Genomic DNA, 23832 nt, shown 5'->3' with positions numbered 1-23832 from the left:
GAACGAAAAGCCTCGGAGAAGTTAGCGTTATTAAGAAAGCTGGCCAGCACAAAGTGGGGTGCCAAAGCTGACATGCTACGCACATTGTATCTAGGGGCAGTCAGATCACAAATCGAATACAGCTATACAGTTCAAGTATACGCTAGTAAAACTGCCCTCGAATCACTCGACCGGGTACAAGCACAGGCTCTACGATTCATTTGTGGCACCTTTAGGACAAGCCCAACAAACGCTGCTGAAATCTTTACAAACGTGGCACCCTTATATCTTAGGAGGGAGAGGGCAGTACTTACGGCCTACGAGCGCTATAAAAGGGGCGACTCTAGGCTACCCACCTCAATTTTAGTGCGACAGTGGAGAGAGAGGAACCGCATTAAAATGCGATCGTTCCTACATATAGCGGCCAATTTGTCAAATACAGCTGGACTCTCCACTGATAGAATTCCTATCAGAAGAATCAGTACGTGCCCTCCGTGGAGGAGATCGCCGGCCCCACAAATAAACCTGTCCCTGTTAGGGCAAGAGGGAGCCACCAAGAGGCGCTTAACACCTGCCATTCTCCAAAATTTGGCATCTATAACCATAAAATCCTACCCATCAGATGCCATATTCTGTTATACTGATGGGTCGGTAATGAGGGACCCCGATAGATCGGGGTATGGGGCCCTTATTGTCTACCCCGACCGGACTGAACCAGATAGGCTCTCTGGTCCATGCGGCTACGCTGCATGCTCCATGGATGCCGAACTTACAGGGATAACTAGGGCGTTCGAGGCCATTAGGGCCCGAATGCTCCAACGCGAGACTAGCGCCACTACGGTGGTGTTGGTCACTGACTCTCGCTCCAGTCTCCTAGTTATGGGTGGCGGCGGGGGAGGGTCGCCCGTAATAGAAGAGGCAATCGGCGCCGCAGATAACATCCGCCGAGCTATTGGAGCTGTCGTTTATATGCAGTGGGCGCCTTCACATTGCGGCGTGAGGGGCAATGAAACGGCAGACGCCCTCGCAAGGGAGGGTGCAATGGCAGCCACACACCTCGAAGCACCAAGCACGTACTTACAAGCAACGGCACAAATCCGAGCACTCATTCATGAGAAGTGGTTAAAGTCCTGGGAGGAATCCGACAGAGCACGTGGTGTCTGGCAGCGCATGCGTCACCCAGATCGCGACGATCCATGGTGGCGACTGAGGAGGTCAGAGCAGTCAATAGTTGCGCAGTGCAGGACGGAACATTGTCCTATTGGGGCATACTTTGCCCGGTTCCGCACTAACTTTGACTCCCGATGCCGTCACTGTGGAGAGAGCGTCGAAACAGTGTCGCATGTCTTGTACGAGTGTCCCCAGCTCCGCGAGCTAAGGGGGGACTTGCCTGTGCAGTCACTCGACTTGTATGGTAGCTATGAGGCACTACGCCGGACGGCTAAGTTTCTTGCCAGAGCACTACGGGAGGACTAGTCCTTCCTGCTCTGATTTTTCAATAGGAGTTCATCTCAGGTGACATTGGAGGAGAGTGGTGACATTGGAGGAGAGTGGTGACATTGGAGGAGAGTGGTGACAATGGAGGAGAGTGGTGACATTGGAGAGTGGTGACATTGGAGGAGAGTGGTGACATTGAAGGAGAGTGGTGACATTGGAGAGTGGTGACATTGGAGGAGAGTGGTGACATTGGAGAAGAGTGGTGACATTGGAGGAGAGTGGTGACATTGGAGGAGAGTGGAGACATTGGAGGAGAGTGGTGACATTGGAGGAGAAAGCAGACATTCGAGATGTTGAAAAGTAAAGACACTGGTAAGAAGACAAGAAAGAGTTAAGACACTAGAAAAAGTGTCAATGGATAATTTAGACGCTGGGTAGATTTTAGATTTCACTGATAACTTTTTACTTCTCTTTAGTTAGCTGTGCTTCTGGTAATGCTCGTACAACTGAGTCACTCGAGCCTCTGTGAATCAAGGACTGGCTATCACACCAATAATAATGCAGTTTCAAACGCCTAACACCAATCCTCACCATGCCAGTAAAAGGGCGTTAGAAGAAGCCTTGTTTCATTTTTATTACTCATCACTTCTAGATCTACCAACACTTCTGCTCCCGACTTCCACGTAATGACCGTGTCCAGGTCAAGAAGCTAGGCAGCCGAGAACCACTCCGTGATCTGCAGGTGGCGTATTGACTTGGAGGGGGGTGGGGTGGAGAGCGTCCCTGGTGACGAGGAATGTTAAACACAGCTGAGGTCAGTCTCGAGGAGAAAAGGTGCGAATTTCGGAAAAAACCTGTCCTAAAGTAATCTTACTTGGACAGTCTGATAGGCCTAGCGTGATCTGATAGGCCTAGCGTGATCTGATAGGCCTAGCGTGATCTGATAGACCTAGCGTGATCTGATAGACCTAGCGTGATCTGATAGGCCTAGCGTGATAATCTCTATTAGAAGCCATGGATCTCTTTATATATTTTCATTCCTCACTTGTAAATGTTATTAATTGTTTGTTTAAGCTACATTCCAATCGAGGAGTTTGATTCAACAGTTTATCATTTAAATTAAACTGTCTTACTGGCAGACAAGATTTCACCGAAACAGAATCGATAGAATGAAATGTCTTTCGATTTGTTAGTGCACAGACAAACATCTGGCTATTTCCCATTGCCTCTTAAACTTCCCATAAACAACTCGAGAATGATGACCTCGAGGACAACGTGGAAGATGGTAACATACTGAGAGAATTGCGTGAATAAATATTGGTACACTTACATGTTCAATATAGTGTTCTAGATTTAAGGAAGGCGACTCAAAGCGAGACCAACCGTTACAGGAGGCCTCAACACTGACCTGCGACGTCACAACCAGACCAATAGCTCGTAGCCACGTCACAGGGAAACTAATCATTCAGTATTTACAGATATGGCTAAACTTTTTGGGTTTAGTTCCCTTAAATAATTGTTAACGCTAATTCTCATCATACATTTTCCGATTAATTATTTATTGTAACTAAAAAAACATGAATCAATTAAAAAAATTAGGCAATTAATCATTGGTAAATAATGATTGTGTTTGGCATCAAATATGGGCATTAACGTGTACATTATTGATAGATATAGTTTTAAAGGCGGAGTTCTGCCTCTTTAGGTAAGCTTTGTTGTTTTTGTTTTTTTAAAGGATTTTTTGTTCCACTTTTTGCTTGTTTGATTCTACTGTCTGGAAAGGTCTGGGAAACAAGACATTCTAGACCTGAAGGATGACACACATGCACTAAACAGCATGGTTTCTGTCGAGGGTATTTGCCAGAACGGATTTAAACCTCTCAGGTTCTCATTCAAATAGAGTTTGAGCTTTGATGATGACATATTGGAAAACAAATACGATTTACAAACTCTAGCTTTAAATATCTCATGATCTTTGGTTACATATTCATACCATCCAAAGTCTAGGAAATTAGGAAATTATTTATCTAAAATATTTGGTATATTTTGTTAGTTACTAATCGCATCTATCAGGCATGCGTCTGAGGACACACACAACCAAGACCACTGAAAAGCGATTGTTGAATGTGTGCATGCGGCTATGATAACCGAAGACTTCACCGTCCCGATAAATGGGAAAAGGTCTAACGTTGTTGGCATACTTGACATTCTTGGCCACCCGGAACGAAGGTCACAATTTTTTTTTTCGTAAAGATTTTGTACCTTGTATTGCTTATACCGATTATATATTTAAACCGCTTTTGTATATAGTAACTTTATAACATGCTCAGAGCTCTATGGTCCATTCTTTTTTTGTGGACATTGACATTAGGGGAGGAGATATTTGGGAGGAAGTTTTCGTGCTACCTTTTGTCACTCATCAAACGTAGCTCTTCTCGAGGCGGAATTCGAACTCGCACCCCTTAGGTAGCCAAGCGGCTTTTGTCTTTCAGTACACATCCCACAAGCTACCCAAACAGGAGTCAGTCTCTAGTGTGGTGAGTTAGATCAGTTAGGTGTACACATGTGTCTTTATCCGGTGTATGAACCTTTTATGTGTCTGTTTTCATGTCTTCACAACGTATAGAAAATATGTTTACGTTTTTTTTAATACATCTAGCAAACCGAAATGTCCCGTTCCCCCCCCCCCATTCCATATCCTTCTCTACCATTTTGTTCTATACCCTTCCTCTATCCCCTCCGAATTTTTTTTTCTCTTTTCAAAGCTCGCGAAAATGACTTTGTGATAACTTTTGGGTGGGTTGTTACCGGTAGAATGCACAGGTGCTAGGTCATGAGACAGAACAATATCTTGATAAATGAAGACTAAGACTTGACGACAGACTAATACCATTGACAACGTTATTATGTCACATTCTATGTCAGCGACTTTGTGTTCCTTCTGTCAAAACGACATTCAGGTTTTGCTGCAGAGTTTTGTTTTTCTTTTGTACCAATGTGGGGGTGAGGGGGACCTAGGAAAACAATGGTTCAAATTGTCACTGGTAGCATGGGAACCGTTTCGGACACGCCCATGCTTGTGAGACCTGCACCCATCATGCACGCAATTTATCATTTAGTTTATTTACTTTGTATGTCCCTGAGATAAGAAGTCGTGGGGGTAAAGGTGAAAGGTTATAAGCTAGATCATGTTAATCCTTTCCGTGGTGACTTATAGGAACCAACTTTATTTAGAGACTTTTTTTTTTTTGTATCTAATCTATAAAGTACAATGTAAGGTATATGTACGTCTTGCATAGAAATCAAAACTGTTAGATCAATCTTGATGAAACTTGGTATGAACGCTCCTTAGATAATAAAGGTGATCTTAGGCAACGTAAAGCTGCTGATGTAAAGTTTTATTAGATTTAGGACAATAAGGTATCTTAACATAGATATTAACTATTTAAACTGCATAGGTGGCATTTATTATATATGCCTAATTAAATAAATACAATGTGTACTCTGCATTTGCAGTCGGGTTTTAAAAAAAAAAGGTAAATTTAAATAAAAAGAGATAGATATAGTACAAGTTAGCAAAATTTGAATTTAAAAAAATAAGCCTACATATCTGAGCTTGTTAATCGGACTTGTTTTAAGAACGTGTATACTTTGATATCATTGAGCAATATTTCACTACGATGCGCATTTACTGCCCATTTTAATTAGCCGCTTCTTTGTTTTCTCGGAATATAATCACTGGTGTAACAATTCTGCAGGCCGCCAACTGACATCGCTCCTGCATCTCACTGCAAGAGTAAACAACCAGGTAAACATGCAAGTCAACTTTGATCGGGGGCTTGACTATCAGCGAAAGCTGGCGGGATGGGGGCGCCCCGTGCGCCCCTAGCAACCAAAAACTGTTTAAGTCATCACAAGTGTCTTTTATCAGAAGTTTGTTGTTACCCCCCCCCCCCCCATCCCCTGCTACTGATCGACACCTCCTGCTCCGGTGTACGCCTCTCTTTATCAACTTCTAGCTTCCCCCCCCCCTCCCTTTTTTCACGTATTCAGAGTGCAATGCATGGAGGTTAAAGGCTAAAGTTATCAGCTCTCAACCAGGGGCTCGGCTTTGTGTGTGTGTGTGTCCAGTGAACAGTTTGAGTATGCTGGGCGAGGGAAGCCAAGTGGTTTATGTTCGAGTACCTTTTTGACGAGTAGTGGACACATGACCAGTCACCTGTCTAAATGGGTTTTAAGTGGTTGAGAGGATAGAGCGATGGGTGGTGAGCTCGGAAATAATCATTGTATTGTGCTGATGATGACCATGTTCACCAAACTGGTGATCTCGTCTTCTTGCAGTATTTGAAGAATTACTGGCTCACGATATCTTATCTTATCTTATCTTATATAATACAGACGTTACTTCAAAAAAGAAGATGATTACGTCCTATGCGTCATGCATTAAATTCTGCCAAATCACTGGTTTTCCTGGCTAGCATAGGCAACCCATTCCATGCTCTAATAGCGCTAGTCAAGAAAGAGCATTTGTACAAATTTATCCTAGCATATGAAACTAGGAATGTGCCTTTATTTTTGTGTCTTTCTGAGTATTTTATTAAATTTTGTTTTTGTATTTGAAGATAATGGTTCAGTGTTTTATGTATAAGTGCTACTTTACTTTTAAGTCTTCTATCCTGAAGGCTTTCTAAATTTAGTGATTTTACTAAAGCTGTTACTCTTGTCAAATGTGAATATTCGATATTCATAGGTCAGTGGTGCACACCTTTTTTTCCCACCCAGGGGCTATAAAAATGTCCGACACGAAGTATTACACGCAAAAATATCGTTGAGCCTAAAGACTCGTGTGGCTTCATTAAGCACTGTGACAGAGTTTCGAAGGCTGTCGAAAAAGCCTGTAAGGGAATCGAGGCGTCTATGTTTGCCGTTGTTCCTGTGATCTAACGACAAGCGTGGACCAGGAGCTCTTTACCCCAAGTCCTGTCTGAAGGTTCCACAATGCCAACGAACCATTACTACGATATGATCGTGCCAGATAGCACTAAGTGATGGGATAGGTTTGGCTGCGCATTATTGTCCTAGACTATAAAAAAAAAATATAGAAGAATACATTTAAAAAACAAGGTTCATCTAAGGGGAAGAACCGCTAATTACTGTACTTTATTTGAAAATAGAGGCATAAAGAGAGTCTTCTTTGTTTAATGCAAGTAGTTGCCAGTTGCTGCCATAAAAACAACATATTTCAGCAAAAGATAATTTAGAACCTCTATTTAAATTTTATATTCTTCACTACCGCCAAGTCACAGCCCTTGACCAATGATATCGTCTCCTTATCCTAGGTCAGTAATCCCGGATCTCGTGAGTTATCCCGAGATTTTAGTGGTATCATGAGAGGGACGATTGATGAGAGGAGCAACAACATGGCTGGTCTGAATCCTTTTGCTTGTCCTGTCGCGCGTATAGCACGCGAGTCGAAATAGTTGAGCTCGACCATGTACAGTGTCTGGACTATCAGCAAGTCAAAGAAATAGAAACGCAACTAAATATATTGAACACGCCTAGACAGGGCCGATCCTACAGATTGCGGGGCCTTAAGCGAAAGCGAAAGTATAATGCGGGGCGCAGGCTGGGTGGGGATAAGGATAATACGTGAAAATTAAGATTTTGTATTAGAAAAAAAAATCACTGTCAAATGAACTTGACGAGCCATCTTCAGTAGATGGTAGTTTTCCAACAAAAAGCCGACAGAAATTCAGATCTGCCTTTTAGATTTACTATCGACTACCAAAATATCACTTTTAATTTTTTTTCTTTAAGATAGATTTAAATATTTAAATCTATATTCCCACTCTGGTTACTATTAAAGGAAATTAAGTATCTGAACTTCTTGTTTTGGTTAAAATTCGCCTTATTATTATATTTTTATTAAATGAAGGCTGACAATGCCGATTTGTTTAAAATCGCGAGTAGGATTGGCGTTTTTCATATTGAATGACACCCCGGAATAACAATTTTGTCTGTTTTTAAGGAGATTTGCATGACTTTTCAGAAGATTTTAATAATTTTAGGAGATTTTCATTATTTTTAGTATATTTTGCAATTTCAGGAAATTTACAGGAGCTCTTGGAAAATCAGGAGGCCGTGGTCACCCTTTAATAATAAGTTAAAATGGTTTAATTAAATAATTTAAACCTAGAATTATCGCGTGGCCTATGAGTACGGGGCCCACTGCGGCCGCATATGTTGCAGTGGCCAAAGGCCGGCCATGCGCAAGAAAGAGATAAAAGTTTATAAAAGTCAAAATTCATTTGTAGCAGTGGATGAACGAACAGTCTGGCCTGTCTATTTATGATTTAACATTATCTTAGATTCCATTAGACAGTGAAGTCTTTTGTATGAAATAATTCATTCTGTTTGTTTGGGAGGGGGGAGGGGGGTGTTATTATCACCTATTCTGTCTGTTACGGCTGTGGAGTCATAGATCAACAAGTGATGTACATTTTCTGATGCATTGCTTAACATCTCTACGATAAAACTTCGGTACCGGGACTTGGTTTGTTATTGTTTGCATGTCACCTCAGTACTATATATGCTAATTCTTCATTTCTGAACAAACACAATAGTTCAAGTGTAAGTTGATAGAAGGTTTATCGAGATTTTCGGCTTATTTTCAAATCCTTTGACACAATTCAGTCTTGTTGTCTGAATACTGTAGAGACATTTTTGTTCTACCACTGTCTCATAAAAAAATTCATGAAAAAATAAAATATTACAATAACTAAAATATTAATAGCGTGCCCTGTACACTAACGCACACACAATAGCATATAATTTTGTAGAAGAACAAAGTTCGACATGAAATATATTTCTATATTTAGGAGAATTTTTCTCTACCCTATTTCGGATCTGTTTCTTAAATTTGTCATAGTCCTTAACAAATGACGCAATACTACCTCATTCGCAACTAGTCGGGCTTCCAAATGTTGACTTACGGAAGTCCGACAACCTGTATTGGCCTCTCGTGTAAATCTAGTTTGGACTTATCTCCCCTCGGTAAGTATTTGACGTGTATCTCGCCGCCAAATATCCTTCTGAGATGACCACGAGTGAGTCCATTGAAGCCTCAAATAACCACGTTAAAGAGGGTCGTTAAGGTCAATATTGCCACTAAGGTTATCGGTATCAATGCCTTCTTTAAGTTTCGATACCAGCCCTTAAAACTGCTCTACTGAACCAAAAAGAGCCTTATGCGATTTGACCACTAGAGCTTTGAAGAATTACCAGATGGTATCTCAAGGTAAACGTCCGGTCATTGCATAGTTCAGTTTTATCGTGTACGAAAGAAACAAGTGCACCCAGAGAACATTTCCTTCAATCAGAACAGAATTGTAACTTTACAAACTTTGACATTCCATAAGGCCTCATTGACAGTGGAAACATGGCCGCATTTGTGTTTAAACATATACAAAGCCAAGTAGATTTATAAGCCAGTGGCAAATTAAATTAAAAAACTAAATGAAAGAATTCCAAATAAATTTACTACTGAAAGGTTCTCAATTTCTAATTCCGGCACTAATCCTTGCGATTTCGGCTCATTTCGTGGGCTGGGGAAGCTCCATGTTGCGTGGAATCAAAACAAGCAAATTTTTTTTTAAAATCCCTTTTTAAAAAATAAGCTTATCTAAGATAAAGAACTCTGCACATACAACTATAACTCTCAATAATGTAGAAGTTATTTCCCTTTTTCGCTATCAAACAAAATAATTATTCATCAATAATTAATTGACTAATTTGTTAATTTTTTAAAATTGATTCTTGATTTGGTAGATACAATAATTAATTGCTTGAAGTTTCAACTTGATCACAGAATGGGTGTGGGAGAAATAACGTGCATAATTATCGAAGGGGAAAAAACGACATATTTACCCATAAGCGTTAGTACTGAAGGATTAATTTCCCTTGATAACCAGTAATTAATTGACTAATTGATTATTTGTTTTTATATTGATTTATTAATTGTCTTCGCCAATGAATATTTGTGAAAGGTTTCAACTAGATCCGAGAATGGGTGTGGCTTTTTGAGAGAAATAACGTGTACTTACTTTTTACTAGACGAAGTAATTACAAGCTTTGTAAAAAGGGAAGACAATAAAGATTTTCATCATTGTCAGAATAGAATTTAAATTCAAATGAATAAATTGATCAGAATGCAAGGCATTTCTACAGACTGCTGTCTAAAATAATGTCATTTCAATTTTTTTCAACCGGTTCTAGTAATGTGCCTTGTCTAGTTTCAATATGTTCAAAAAGACCGGCAATTTGGAAACAGTTTTGGGCAGATAATTGCTGCATTATCTTATTTATGTGTTTTAGATTGTCTTCCCCTTGGTGAGGTCGTGTGTTACTAATTAAATGCCTCGTGATCCCGTGTTTGTATTGAGACACGCGCGCTGACCAACACAGAGCCGAGCTGGACTCGTATATTTATCTGTGTCTTGGCCTGCAGAATCAGCATTAGTCTATTTAGGGTTTGATGTGCAGGTGTGTGTGTGTGTGTGTTTGTTGTCTGTAACAAAGAGGGGAAGGATGAGTAACAGTATAGCTAAAGTCTGAAGCTTAAGGTGGTTCTAGAAGTATAGAATGACAGAGTGAAAACGTCTGTTTGGGAAGGGGGGGGGGAAGGGGCCTTAAAATAAAAAAAAAAGGTAGCACCGGACTGCTATCTCTGGTTTATCATGTAGCACTGGTCTGTAATCAATAGTTATAAATGTAGTCCTTGCCTTTTGAAATTGCTAGTAAGTAGTAATAGAGTCAATTGATGTGATAGTGCCAATTGCTAGTTAAAACACCGGCGAAGCTGAACATTTAGACTAGTGAAATTTACTCTCTATGGGGTTTCACCAGAGAATCTCAACCAGAGCCCCAAAATACTCCATAACCCTAAATTTATTTTTATCTACCCTCACATTTTTTATATTACCAAGACATAGGAGAGAAATTGAGGTAACTGCAGAAAGTCAATAAATGTATTGTATCAAAGAAATGGAGTTGATTTTTTAAAAAAACTTCTATGTTAAATGTTCTTCTGTACGTCGATGAACTCTTATGTTACTCAGTTAACCAAACTGTTCGTCCATCTCAGCCTTCATAAGTGCTTTCAAAGTATGGACACTAAAGACCATTCAACAGATGAGCCAGTTGATGTCTACTCTCTGCAAGGAATTCAAGGGAGAGCTTGTTTTGTTTCGCTCCGAGACTCGAAAGTATTCGTGCTTTTTACTATTGCAGATTTTCTTAAAAGGAGCGCAAATTCCTAAATAACATTTTTTTTGGCGTATCCGGTGTATCAGAATACAGAAGTATTGATAAACTATAAAGTTTTAAAATTATGTAAAAAATACAAATTTGTGCACTTTTTAGCCACGAAGAATCATAGAAACATTCAAAATGTAACTAGTGTGAAGCTTACTGATTAGAGCCTTTTGTAGGGAAAAAAATCCAACCACTCCTATATCGTGATCATTGCTCAGGTCCGTACAGGTCTCGCAGGATTAAACAGTTCTCTCTGAATTATTTTTTTTTTACATAAAAAAGTATATCTAGGCGATGCTAAAAATACCCAGATCTAATTTAAAATAAATAGCGATAGAAACACTGGGATGGATATGTGTACCTTCTCCCCAAATAGGTTTCAGTATATTTTCCCCCTTTTTTTTTTTAATAGATATAAGAAACTGGTTACATTCCGAGGAAATACAGAACTGGCTAGTTCGAGAGAAGGGGGGAGGTGGATAAAAAAGAATGCACATAATGGGGTTCAAGAAAACAAAACTGAGGTAAGAGCGGAGGGCTGTAATGGAATGAATAGCCACCGCTATTGTGACTCAAATCTGAGTTTATTTATTTCACTTTCTCCTTCGAAATGACAAAATAGCCTCGTTTGTGATGTTTGCGCGCGAGCAGAAGACGAAGTGGGTGGCGCGTGCTTGTCCAAACAAATGCACACATCCACGCGTCTGTTCCCTAGTTGTGCACGTTAGGCTCTCCTCTCTACCGCCAAGCAACAACAAGATGGCCAGTTAGGCCAGCTCATTTTACTGCCAAAACAACTTTTTTCTATATTTATTTTTGGCAAAGGCAATTTATTTTCTATTCTGTGCCATCGACCTGTTTATTTGTAGATGAAAAGCAATTTTTTATTCACCTGATTAATGACTTTATTAATGAGGATCTACTTATCTACATGTGATTTGAAATGTGCCATGAAAAGTTACTTGTAATGTTTTGTTAACTCGATTTTTATGTTGGCTAGTTTGGCAACCAACATAGTCACTGGTTTGTCTGGCTAAAATCTCTACGATCAGGTTTTGAGTTGCAGACGAAACATAACATCCGTTTGTTCAGACGACACAGCTGAAGGAAAGATATACTTGGCGGTCTACCCGGCTGTCTTGATTAGCTACATATCTCTGGCCAACAAGGGGAGGTTATCTGATGGTTCTGTTACCAATTTGTCATTTTTAGCGGCCCCCGAAAGGGGAAAAGACGCTGTTAGTTTTGTGTGAAATGTCTGTCCGTCCGTCCCGATTAGATCTCGTAAACTAGAAAAGATATTGAAAATCGGACATCACAATATTTTAGACCATTCAAAGTTCTGATGCAACGGCTACTTTTTTTTTCCTGAAAGCGAAAAATCTAATTTTTTAAATCAGTTATGCAAGTATTTTTTTAAAGAGAAAAAGCTAATTAGTATGCATTGAAAGTTAGACCTAATTTAAAACAAATAGTAATCTTATAAACTTCATTTTCCTGAACCTATTTTTAATTGCGGTGCAATTTTTTTTTGTTTTTTTGTTTTTTTGTTTGAGGATTTGACAAAGAGATTACTAAGAGATTGAGCCTTTTCTAAAAATTAGATCAATTATAAGACATCAGTTAGGCCAGAGGAGGCGCGGTGGCTGAACGGTAAAGCGCTTGGCTTCCGAACCTGGGGTCCCGGGTTCGAATCCTGGTGAAGACTGGGATTTTTAACTTTTGGAATCTTTGGGCGCCTCTGAGTCCACTCAGCTCTAATGGGTACCTGACATTAGTTGGGGAAAAGTAAAGGCGGTTGGTCTTTGTGCTGGCTACATGACACCCTCGTTAACCGTAGGCCACAAAAACAGATGAACTTTACATCATCTGCCCTATAGACCACAAGGTCTGAAATGGGAACTAGTTAGGCCAGGTTCACATCTAAATTTACATTCACTTTCACGTATCCTTTGATGTGGTGGACCGTTGGGGCACTACACAAGATCTGTTAACCTTCTTTTTCCATTCTTATCTCTCATTTGTCTTTGATATAATTTCATTCGGATGTTCTTTCTGAAAATATTGAAGCCTGCCTGGGTGGACCACTTCGGTCTTTTGCAACCTTGTTTTTCTTGTTGTTTTTTTTTATTTCTTTTTAAAAATCTTTTCTTTAATAATTATTTTTTAAAGAAATATTTAAGTGGATTTTCAAAATGATAGAAGAATAGCATTCGAGGAATATATCTCAGCTTTAACTATTTGGACAGAGGCCAAAATTAGAAAATGATCAGGTATTAAGTTTTTGACAGTTTCTGAAAAAAAACTGTATGGCGAATCCATAAGTATATTTTAAATGTAAACAGATATTTTAGACAATAAGTGTTTGTTCATAAGTACATAATAAAGACTAAAGCAGTATTAAGAATTGCAACATATGAATTCCATACATACATTAAAATTACCGTTTTTTTTTTTTTTGTTTTTTTTTTTTTTGTTTTTTTTTTTTTTGTTTTTTTTTTTGTTTTGTTTTTTTTTTTTTTGTTTTTTTTTTTTTTTGTAGGGAAAGGAGAGCAGACACAATCTTCCTTTCTAGATCTTAGACAAATGGAGGGAAAATATGACATTCTGATTGTTTATCGTCTGCTGGTACAAGGGGTAGATAATTCCATTGTTTACAGCTCGACGCCAGCGTCCATAACTGGTAGAATAATTATGACTTTCCATGTTACTTCAAGTGTTTTATTTGTAGCCAGACGTACTGGGAGATGGTGAAGTCCAGAAACTGTTAGGGGAATGGAAGCATGTATAGAGAGGCGGGACTCGAGGACCCACTAACAATGGTTTCTGTTTGAATAGCCAGAGGCTTTGCTATTTGTATTTCAAATATAAAAAAAAACTCGGAAAGAAAGGCTTGTAACTAATGAACGAAGAATAAATATAGTCTCCACGCATGAGGTGTGGTGGCCAAGTAGTAGAGTGCCTGGCTTCCGAACCGAAAGCCATGAGATCGAAGCCGAGGTGGAGTGGTAAAACATTTGGCTTTCACAACGAGCCAGGAGTCGAATCTTGGGGACGTTTCAACTTTAAAGGGTACCTTAAATTAAATTTCTTTCCTAGAGTCACGACTTCCTCAATAACCGTAATATAAGAAAGTAAAAATGTATGTTCCAATGTTTGCAAGTAATTCGTTCTTGTTTTATAACATAAATAATTTTTTTTTATTCAAAATAAATGGAAATTCAGTATTTAAGTACAATTGCCCCCCCTCTCACAAATAAATGAAAGTTGCATTAAATGTTAAATTTCGGTGACTAACAATGTACTTCTTATTTTACATAAGAGATATAATACAAGTAGTTATTTAAATATTTGCCATTTGTGTTACAAGTTATAACTTTCAATTCTGTTTTATTTGGTTTTAACTTAACGTCATCATGCTAATAAGATTATTGTTCCATGTCATTAGTCGATAACAAATATTCAGTGTCATTAGATAATAATTTCTTTGGCTTTGATTTTTGATTATTAGAAAAAAAAAACATGGTAGAAAAATACATTAAAAAAATAGAAGTCCAATATATAGGTCTAGATTTTTTTGGCCGAGTGACCCATTTAAAAAAAAAACGGGATCGAAAGGCGGCGCATCTGTTTCGGCTATTGAACTTAACATTACAGCTTATGATAATATGTAACAACAGTAAAAAAAAAATTCTCAGCGTCGGATCACATTGAAGAGTTAACAATTTCAACTGCAATCCTTCAGTATATCTAGATTTTAAACAATTGCCCAGCTATAACGTCTAAGAATCTTTAAATATGATAGAGCCAATTGATGTGATGGTGTCTATAGATGTAATAGGGTCTATAGGTGTGAGCGTGTCTAGAGATGTGATGGTGTTTATATATTGTGATAATATCTAGAGATGTGATGATATCTAGAGATGTGATAGTATCTAGAGATGTGATGATATCTAGAGATGTGATAGTATCTAGAGATGTGATGATATCTAGAGATGTGATGATATCTAGAGATGTGATAGTATCTAGAGATGTGATGATATCTAGAGATGTGATGATATCTAGAGATGTGATAGTATTTATAGAGATGTGATGATATCTAGAGATGTGATAGTATCTAGAGATGTGATGATATCTAGAGATGTGATAGTATCTAGAGATGTGATAATATCTAGAGATGTGATGATATCTAGAGATGTGATAGTATCTAGAGATGTGATGATATCTAGAGATGCGATGATATCTAGAGATGTGATAGTATTTATAGAGATGTGGTAATATCTAGAGATGTGATAGTATCTAGAGATGCGATGATATCTGGAGATGTGATGGTATCTAGAGGTGTGATGGTATCTAGAGTTGTGATGGTATATAGAGATGTGATGCTATTCAGAGATGTGATGGTATCCAGAGATGAGATGGCATCTAGAGTTGTGATGGTATCTAGAGATGTGATGATATCTAGAGAAGTGATGATATCTAGAGATGTGATAGTATCTAGAGTTGTGATGGTATTTAGAGTTGTGATGGTATCTAGAGATGTGATGGCATCTAGAGATTTTTTTGAATCTAAAGATGTGATAGTGTCTAGAGATGTGGTTCTGGATCTGCATTATAAAAAATTCTCTATAATTAAGACACAAACAAAACAAATAGTTATTGTTCTCTTGCTCTAAATGTATAAATAAGGGAGAAATAAAAGTAAAGTGCATATTGCAAAGCAATGCAGGGCAGAAGTTCTAGTATACATTCATCTGAACACATTAAAGCAGTGATAGTGGGCGTCTCATCACGTCACTATCACATATCGATTTTGTTTTACATCGATCTCTAGAACAGAACACGTTGACATTTGATATTATTGAGACACATTCCAAAAAACGTTACAGGAGAAGAGGGGCGCAAAGTAAGTGCAAACATAGCACAGGACACACACACACACACACACGTGGACACATACACACACACGTGGACACATGGACAACATATGTCGCTAGATTGGCCACTGGGATCCATTGTGACGGCCAGATCGTGGAGGGTCAGAGTTAAGGGCCTTGAATGTGTGATTCCTTTATGAGACCCACATTACACTTGCGGAATGGACACCGCCTGGTCGGCCTCTGGGGGGAGCCCTAAAAGTTTACTTTGGGAAATTGATATTTTTTAAGAGTGAACGATGAAGTAGAAGGAAGGGGGAAAAAAAGTTGATGGGGCGAGGGGGGGGGGTAGGTTGCTGGATGTAGAAGTCTCTAGGTTCGGAATTATCCAACGATAGAAGTACTTTAAACAGACATGGAAATAGAGATAGTATGTTCAACGTGGGTAGTAAATTTAGTCGATCAATGAAAAAAAAAAAAAGAAAAACTATTAGATAACGAGCTTTTAATTAAAGAGATGTATACAGTAAGAATGGACACTTTAATTCTACATTTTGAAAATAGAGGTTTCATCTGCTCAAAGGTGTTTTATTTGAGAAACATTTGAAATAGAGTTATTTTCTTTTTGTTTCATCAACGACTTTAAAGATCTGGTTTAAGCAAACAAACATAGTAATAAAGAAAGAAAAGAAAGCGATATGGAGACATGTCAGAAAGATATAAGGTGATGTAAAGAAAAACATTTTAAAAAAGAAGAATACAAGGAGAGTTTTGAAATCAATAAACAATATCAAGATGCCATGTTGAAAGCTAACTGTTGTCAGAAAAAAAAATAACTTAAGAACTTTTTTAGTCATTTGATTTTACAATGCTAAAAGTGCATTAAAATTATAAAATTATTTTTCCAAATACAATGGTTATATATTCCAGACACAACAATAACAACAATAAAGACTACAGACACGAATAAGCACAAATGGACACACACAGACATTTAGCAAAGCGAGACACTCACCATCAGGAAAAACCGCTCTCATCTTTAAATAACTGGTGGACAGTCTAATTATGGAGGCCTTGTCCAGCTGTGACGTAATGGCTGAAGGCAGAGGCAACATTTTGGCCAGCTCGTAGAACTCAGCATTCTCCTTCTCCCTGCGAGTTCGAGCGGCATTCTTGGACTTCTCCTTCATGGCTTCAACTCTGGGCAAGGGAGACAAACAAAATAAGCAAAATATAAAATATTCTTTAAAAAAACAACAACAAAGATTATCTAAAGGGGAAGAACTGCGTCCTTAAAACTATATCTACCAATAATTTATTTCCCTTAATTGATATCAAACAAAATAATTCATTACCGATTTTGACTAATTGAGTATATTTGTTTGTTTACTAATTCATGTTTTGTAAGGTACAACAAATAATTGTTTAAAGTATCAACCTCATCGGAGAGTGCGTGAGGGAGAAATAGTATACACCACAATTAAAGGTCATTAAACCCAAAAAAATTAGCCATATCTGTGAATACTGAATGGTTAGTTTACCTAGTTGCTATTAACAAAAGTTTGAATTACCAATAATTAATTATATAATTGGTTACTCTTTTATATTGATTCATGTCTTGTCTATGTCAATGAATAATTGTGCAAAGTTTCAGCTTGATCCAAGAATGGGTGTGGGAGAAATAACGTGTACACAATTTTAGCCAGACAGACAGAGTGAGTTCATATAAGCGTTATATAAAATAATAAATATTTTGTTAACCAACAGGAATATGTTTTCAGCATTGGTTTGAGACACAACGACCCTTGAAACAGTCTATGTAAATTTCATCTATTTCTGTGACCAACGGTTTTCGAGTGTTTCTTGTAGCAGCCAACCCAACGAACGTCAGCCTTTACTTTCCCTAATCGACTCTGAATGTCCGTTGTTTGAGCTAGAGTAAAGTGCCATCAGGAACACCCAAGAAATTCTGAATGTAGAAATCCCATCTTTCCTAGAGACTGGAACTGGAGAAACTATAAGAACTTGTTTAATATTTTCAGAGCTTCAAAGCTGTTACAGAAGAAAGTTTAGAATTGGCAATCAATAAAAGAAATTCTAACCATTAGCAAACTTCATAAGTAGTTGTATCAATAGAAACGAAATATTGTTAAAACAATCGCCTGAACACAATAACCTACTTTAAGACCATAGCAATAGTATCTCTTTTTTTTTTCTTAATCATGAAAGTTTGAGGTTTGAAAAAGACATGTATTTTTAAACGTAGCAAATGTTTAAAAATAAAACTGTTGATACTTTTTACAATTCCTCTTTTCAGATAGCAAATTGTTCATATGAAGAAACCGAAATAAAAAACCTGAACACTGATCTCGAAAACGGCTCTAACGATATTCCTATAAATTTCACAGTTTGGGAAAATAATTATAAGCTAACTTGCCAGAAAGGGAAAACTCTGGTCGATCTTACAAAAATAAATTAATAAACGATTCCGACATAAAAAAAAAAACAACCTATAAAACGAGAGGTCAAAGTTGACACCTTCATTTCCGCCACTGATTGTCACTTATTGATTACTTCTACATAACTTAATTTCTTGTCTTCGTCATGAAAACAGAGGGTTGGTTCTAGTTTAGCACATATAATATATACATAACAGATATTGGTAGATTTACAATACTATATAAACTTATTTCTTTACAAACTCATCTAGCTGCTTCAACTCAAGAGACAAATATTTCAATTAATTTCATAATTACTTAAAAAACAAAATTGTATTTTCATCATCAAACTATTTGTGACATGCTATTTTGAAAAAGGGAGTCTAAAGATAGAAAATGATAATGGGTTTAAAAGTCTAGCTAAACAAAAGAAAAAGAAAAAGAAAAAAGAAAACTACTAATGATAGCCTCGTTTTGACTTTGTGCTCTGACCCCATCCGGTAACCTCTTGTCTGAGCAGACGATGTGGTCTGAACGGTAGCCGTACGTCCTTCCACGCTTACCCTTGGGCGAGTACCATTGTACAAACTTGAGAATCATTCAGCTTAGCTAATTGGAATAATGGGAGAGAGCTATTAGGGAGAGCCATGCAGAGAGCCATGGAGAGAATCAGTAGAGAGTCATGGAGCGAGCTTGGAAATAAGGAATAAGAGACACGCTTTAAAAACTACAGAACAAAAAAGGACTTTGAGAGCAGGAACGCGCGAGAGAGAAAGATGTACCATGGACTGCATAACTTTTCTGGGTATTTCGGTCAACTGTTCTATGTTATTTCAAGAAACTATTTTTACAATGTTTAATAATAACGTGAACACGAATTACGACCTTGAAAGTCTTAGAAACAAACTTTTTCTTCTACTAGAAAGCAAAGACCAGAGTGTGAAGGCCATTCTCTTACATAAATGTGTAGTACATTGATCATTGATGTCTTTTAAGATGCTCATCACATTTAATACGACATGTTTGGTTTATTGAATAATGTTTAATACAAGCTAATAAAATACTCAAAAAAGACACAAAGATAAAGACACATTTCTTATTTCATATGTTAGGACAAGTTTGTATAAATGCGTCTTCTATTCTAGCGTTATTAAAGCATGAAATGAGTTGCCTGAATCAGACAGGAAAACCAAGGACTTGGCAGAGTTAAAGCGTTTAAATCATTGATTAGCATGCATGACTAATTGACACAGGGACAAGCGTAGGACGTCATCATGTTCTCTTTTAAAGTAACGTCTGTAACTTATAAGATAAAATAAGACTTTAATTACATGATTATTAATAAGACGACAATGAACTTACATAAGAAGACATTCACGTCACGAAATGTTCGTTTGGAAAAATGGAAAAGTCAGAGAGCGGCTGCATTTTACTTGATGCTACACAATAGTCTACACACATTTTACTTGATGCTACACAATAGTCTACACACATTTTACTTGATGCTACACAATAGTCTACACACATTTTACTTGATGCTACACAATAGTCTACACACATTTTACTTGATGCTACACAATAGTCTACACACATTTTACTTGATGCTACACAATAGTCTACACACATTTTACTTGATGCTACACAATAGTCTACACACATTTTACTTGATGCTACACAATAGTCTACACACATTTTTTTGTAAATTTATAGCTTCATTACTACCAGGGGAACATCTATGCCAGTATATAATTCTTATTTCCTAGACTTTAATCATTACCAATTGAATAACAGTTTACATCGAGAACTAACATAAGAGTGAGTGAAATAAGGGAAAAGAAAGAGTGAGAGAGAAAAATAGTGAGTGATCGTAAAGGGAAATAGAGAAATAGAGCGTGATGGGAGTGAAAAAGAGAGTTCGAGTGAGAGAGAGATAAGATTGATAGAAAGTGAGAAACTGAGTGATAGCTACAAAGAGACAAAACGAGGAAGAGAGAGAGAGAGAGAGAGAGAGAGGGGAACAAACAATGAGAGTGAGAGAGAGAGAAAAAAAGTTTTTGAAAAACTTGAAAAAGTTTGAAGTTTTGTGCACAATACCAAACTATATCATGTACATTTCCAATCCTCACCGTCAGCTCCATTTCATAAACAAATTAACAAAAATTTTTGCCATTGAGTAGGTCTTATAAGATTGTTAGTAAAATAATAATAAAACTAGAAAACGTGTAAACATGTTCGGGTTTACATTTAGACATCAACGTAGGATGGAAAGAAAAGAAGAGAGATAGACTTAGAGTAGGAATTAGTAAAAAAAAAAAAAAAAGCACCCCCCTGTCCATCTCATTAAGTCCGCCAACAACAGCTATTACCTAACTTGGTGATTATATGCGCCAGGGGGCGCGAGAGCTGGTCAATATGCAAATGATATGCAGATTCATGTTCCGCAAACATTTGGGATTTGCTGAAAAGTTCCACAAGGGATGAAGAAGACTATAGCAAGGACGAGAGGGGAAGGGGGGGGGGGTCTCTCGGTCAGGTTCTCTCCTTACAGACTCCTGACTCCCAGCACCAGTGTCCAGACTTCCTTTCCTCCTTCTAGAACATTCCCATTCCATACATGAACAAATCTTGTCTGCTAGTCATCATGTGTTCACGGTTTTCGAGTATTATCTTCTATTCATTACAATGCATACTTTTATTTTCTATTTTTAATTACCTTTAATCATTACATTTAATTATAACAATTAACTATTATTATAATCAGTGTATACATATTTATTGTCCACAGTCCACAGTGAATCTATATTATCAATAGAGCAATAGCACACCAATAGTGATGGAAACTCTGCCTTTTAAACGACATGAAAGATTTCTCAACATTGTATTAACGATTAAAGTATTAAATAATATTTAAAAACAAACTACACACAAATGTGTGTGTGTGTGTTCGCGTGTGCGCGTCAGCGTTATTTTAACATATGTGTTGAGAAAAAAAAAATAAACAAAGAAAATAGGCTTGAAAAATAGAAATACAAATGACTCTTAGAGGGCCAGATATTTATTATCTCGCGGTTAGTGTGGGCATTCGAATCTCGTAAGAGTAAAACGCAATATTGAAACAAAACAAAACAAATGTATGCATTGACAGACTAATTAAAGACTAAGAAGACCTGAGTCTCTATTTGTATTATAGTAAGTTACATCAAAAGATAAAATATGAAATCAATCACGTTTATATTTTAGTATCTTAAATATAACTTACTCTTTTGTGTATATGTTCCTAATCGTTAAATTTCCAATGACTATAATCCACAGAAGCAGGTAAATTAGAAGTAAGAGAGACACCGCATTCAAACATGAAGCCGCATTGTGTAAATCTATCCACAGTATAAAGCTGATCTACTCACTCACTGTTTGTGTACTAAATAGAATCTATAATGAAGTGATGAGCCTGTAATAAAAAAGTGACTAACGCTAGCGATTGGCTCCCTCTCTAACATCACCCGCCACCCCTACGCCTTACTGGTGCGTCCAGTATTACGAGCTGGCGTAACATACAGTCCTGACACTTGGCGTACATACGTTTGGTAGAGTCGCAGCTCTGACAGTAGATACCAAGACTTACTAAACACTCCACCGAGAGAACAGACAAAAAGTGAAGGGGAGGGGGGGTCAGTAGATGGAGAGTGTCACTAAGGTAGCCAGGGTTGAGTAGGTAGCGTTGGCATCCTCCGAGATGCTAGGTGTGAGATCTAACACTTCTTGCGTAATGACTCCTCCCTGCGTATCGAGAAGAACGAGGTCACATCCTTCTGACTACCCCCCCTTTACCCTGAAATATTTGCAATATTTCTTACCAGTTCTCTTTAAAAAAAAAAAAAAAAAAAAATATTTTTCCTTTTTCCCTTTGGTTTTCGTGGACTTCGTTTAGTATTTCTAATTCACGTGATTGAAATGGTCAATGCAGAGCTCTTGACAAATAGAGGAGAATATTTTTTACAAAGTTATGTTGTTATTAAAAAGTTAGTTCCTTGTTAATAATAAGGAAGTGTGGGAAAAAAATGGTATTTTTTTTTTCTATTCTTATAGCTTTCTCGATTGCATAGAGTAATAGATGAAATCGAAATTTGATTCTTAAAATAGATTTTTGTGGGCATAAACTAAGTGATATTAACGGATCGTTGTTGTTTTTTTAAATGGAAATTTCGCTATTAAATCTTTTGTTTTGCAAGGTATGTCTTTGTGATTTGGGTTACTGAGGTGGATCCACCATAACTAGAGTCTGTTTTTTTTTTTTTTTTTGGTAGACCTAGAGCGAATAAATGATACATGGGGGTATACCAGGGGGATACATTCAGGGGTCTGGGGACAAATTCACAAGTCAAATATCAATAGGTAGAAATAGGTCATGGTTTCAATTCTGAGAGATGACTAGTACAGTTTGATCGACTTCATGTTCAATATTAACGAATGTTTACTTAAATAAATGACAATTTACTGACCTGTCATGTTTTTCCCAGCCCTGTGAAACTGTCTCGTCACTTCCGGTGTCAAGAGTGACACCAGGGGACACCCTGAAATAATGAAACAAGCAATGAATTGTGGGACAGAACATAACTTTAAGTGATGGAGACCAACAATTGTTCATTACCTATAAAGTGTCATGTAAATGTTGGAGGAAAAAGAAAGAGAGAGAGAACGAAAGAAAGAAAAAATGGGCGTAAGGGGGAGGGGTGAAGATATGAAACAGTGGTTAGATGAAAACATTAGTCTTTGAAAAAAAATCGGATTGACATCAACACCCTAATCCTTGAAGTACAGCATGATAGGCGTGCATCCCACACACGAGTCAAAATATTTGAAAAAAAAAATGCAACTAACATAATCAAGTGACTAAACAAATTAAGAGTAAGAAAAAATATTAAGTTTTGACATAAGAGCATTATCACAAAGACTTAAATGTCTGGCTCCAATGCTCACAAACTTTGTATTTATTCATTTCAACTTTTTAATATTTGTATACAGTACAACCACCGGAGCTTAAGTTTAGAACAGTGAACTGGGATTGTTGAATTTAGTAAATCAGTCTTGGTAAGTTATGGTACTTTATTTTCAATTGTGATACATTTGTCTTATGTATTGTGGCGAAATCTCAGATTGTAAAACCTAATTGCTTGGGATAATAAAGAAAGATAGTATTGCTCTGTGTAATCTCATATGTTATATACATCAGAAGAATCTAAATTTATATTTCGTTAATTTGTGTAATCCTATGCAGCTTCTAAAATGTGTTTGACTAAAATATGCTGATTCAACAATACAGATCACTGCCATAGAATGTCTGCTGTGTTGACTTACTAGAGTGCGTACTGTACCTTACGCCATAGGGTAGGTTGTAGTGGGTAGGGGGGGGGGGTGTTGGGGGAAGCAAGTTTGTTGTTGCGAAGTATCACAACAATCTGTTAGTGACATTGACAGATAGATTCACATGACCGACTGACACCTATCTTTTTTTTTGAATAATCCAATGTTTTTGTTGTTAGTTCGGGTTTAAACATTTATATTATTTCAATGCAAACCTATTTCCTACAATGCTCTATGTACGAACTAGACCAGCAACTCAGTTATTATACATGTTCAGATACGGCACGTCAAGTTTAAGAATTTTAAGCCTTTATAATCTTTTTTATAAGAAAAGAATATTACATAACAAGAAAATATATATATATATATATATATATATATATATATATATATATATATATATATATATATATATATATATATATATA

At 37.2% G+C, this 23832-nt stretch overlaps 1 protein-coding gene across 3 annotated transcripts in view; it reads right to left on the bottom strand.

Moving 5' to 3' along the window:
* Positions 1 to 23832, bottom strand: part of LOC106077633 (single-minded homolog 1-like) — a 98341-nt gene that overhangs the window by 49925 nt on the left and 24584 nt on the right. For all 3 annotated transcript variants that reach the window (XR_008778530.1, XM_013238380.2, XM_013238373.2), the window contains exons 3-4: positions 22543 to 22614; positions 16621 to 16805 (exon numbers count right to left, since the gene is read on the bottom strand). Coding sequence is in view for 2 of the 3 variants with exons in the window: in XM_013238380.2 (XP_013093834.2) it covers positions 16621 to 16795 (175 nt within the window). In the remaining variant the exon portion in view is untranslated. The remainder of the gene's footprint in view (positions 1 to 16620; positions 16806 to 22542; positions 22615 to 23832) is intronic.

The sequence above is a fragment of the Biomphalaria glabrata genome, chromosome 6 (assembly GCF_947242115.1).
Source record: "Biomphalaria glabrata chromosome 6, xgBioGlab47.1, whole genome shotgun sequence".
Classification (NCBI taxonomy): Eukaryota; Metazoa; Mollusca; class Gastropoda; family Planorbidae; genus Biomphalaria; species Biomphalaria glabrata.
The sequence above is the reverse complement of the archived record's forward strand: the minus strand, read 5'-3'. Positions and strand labels throughout refer to the sequence as shown.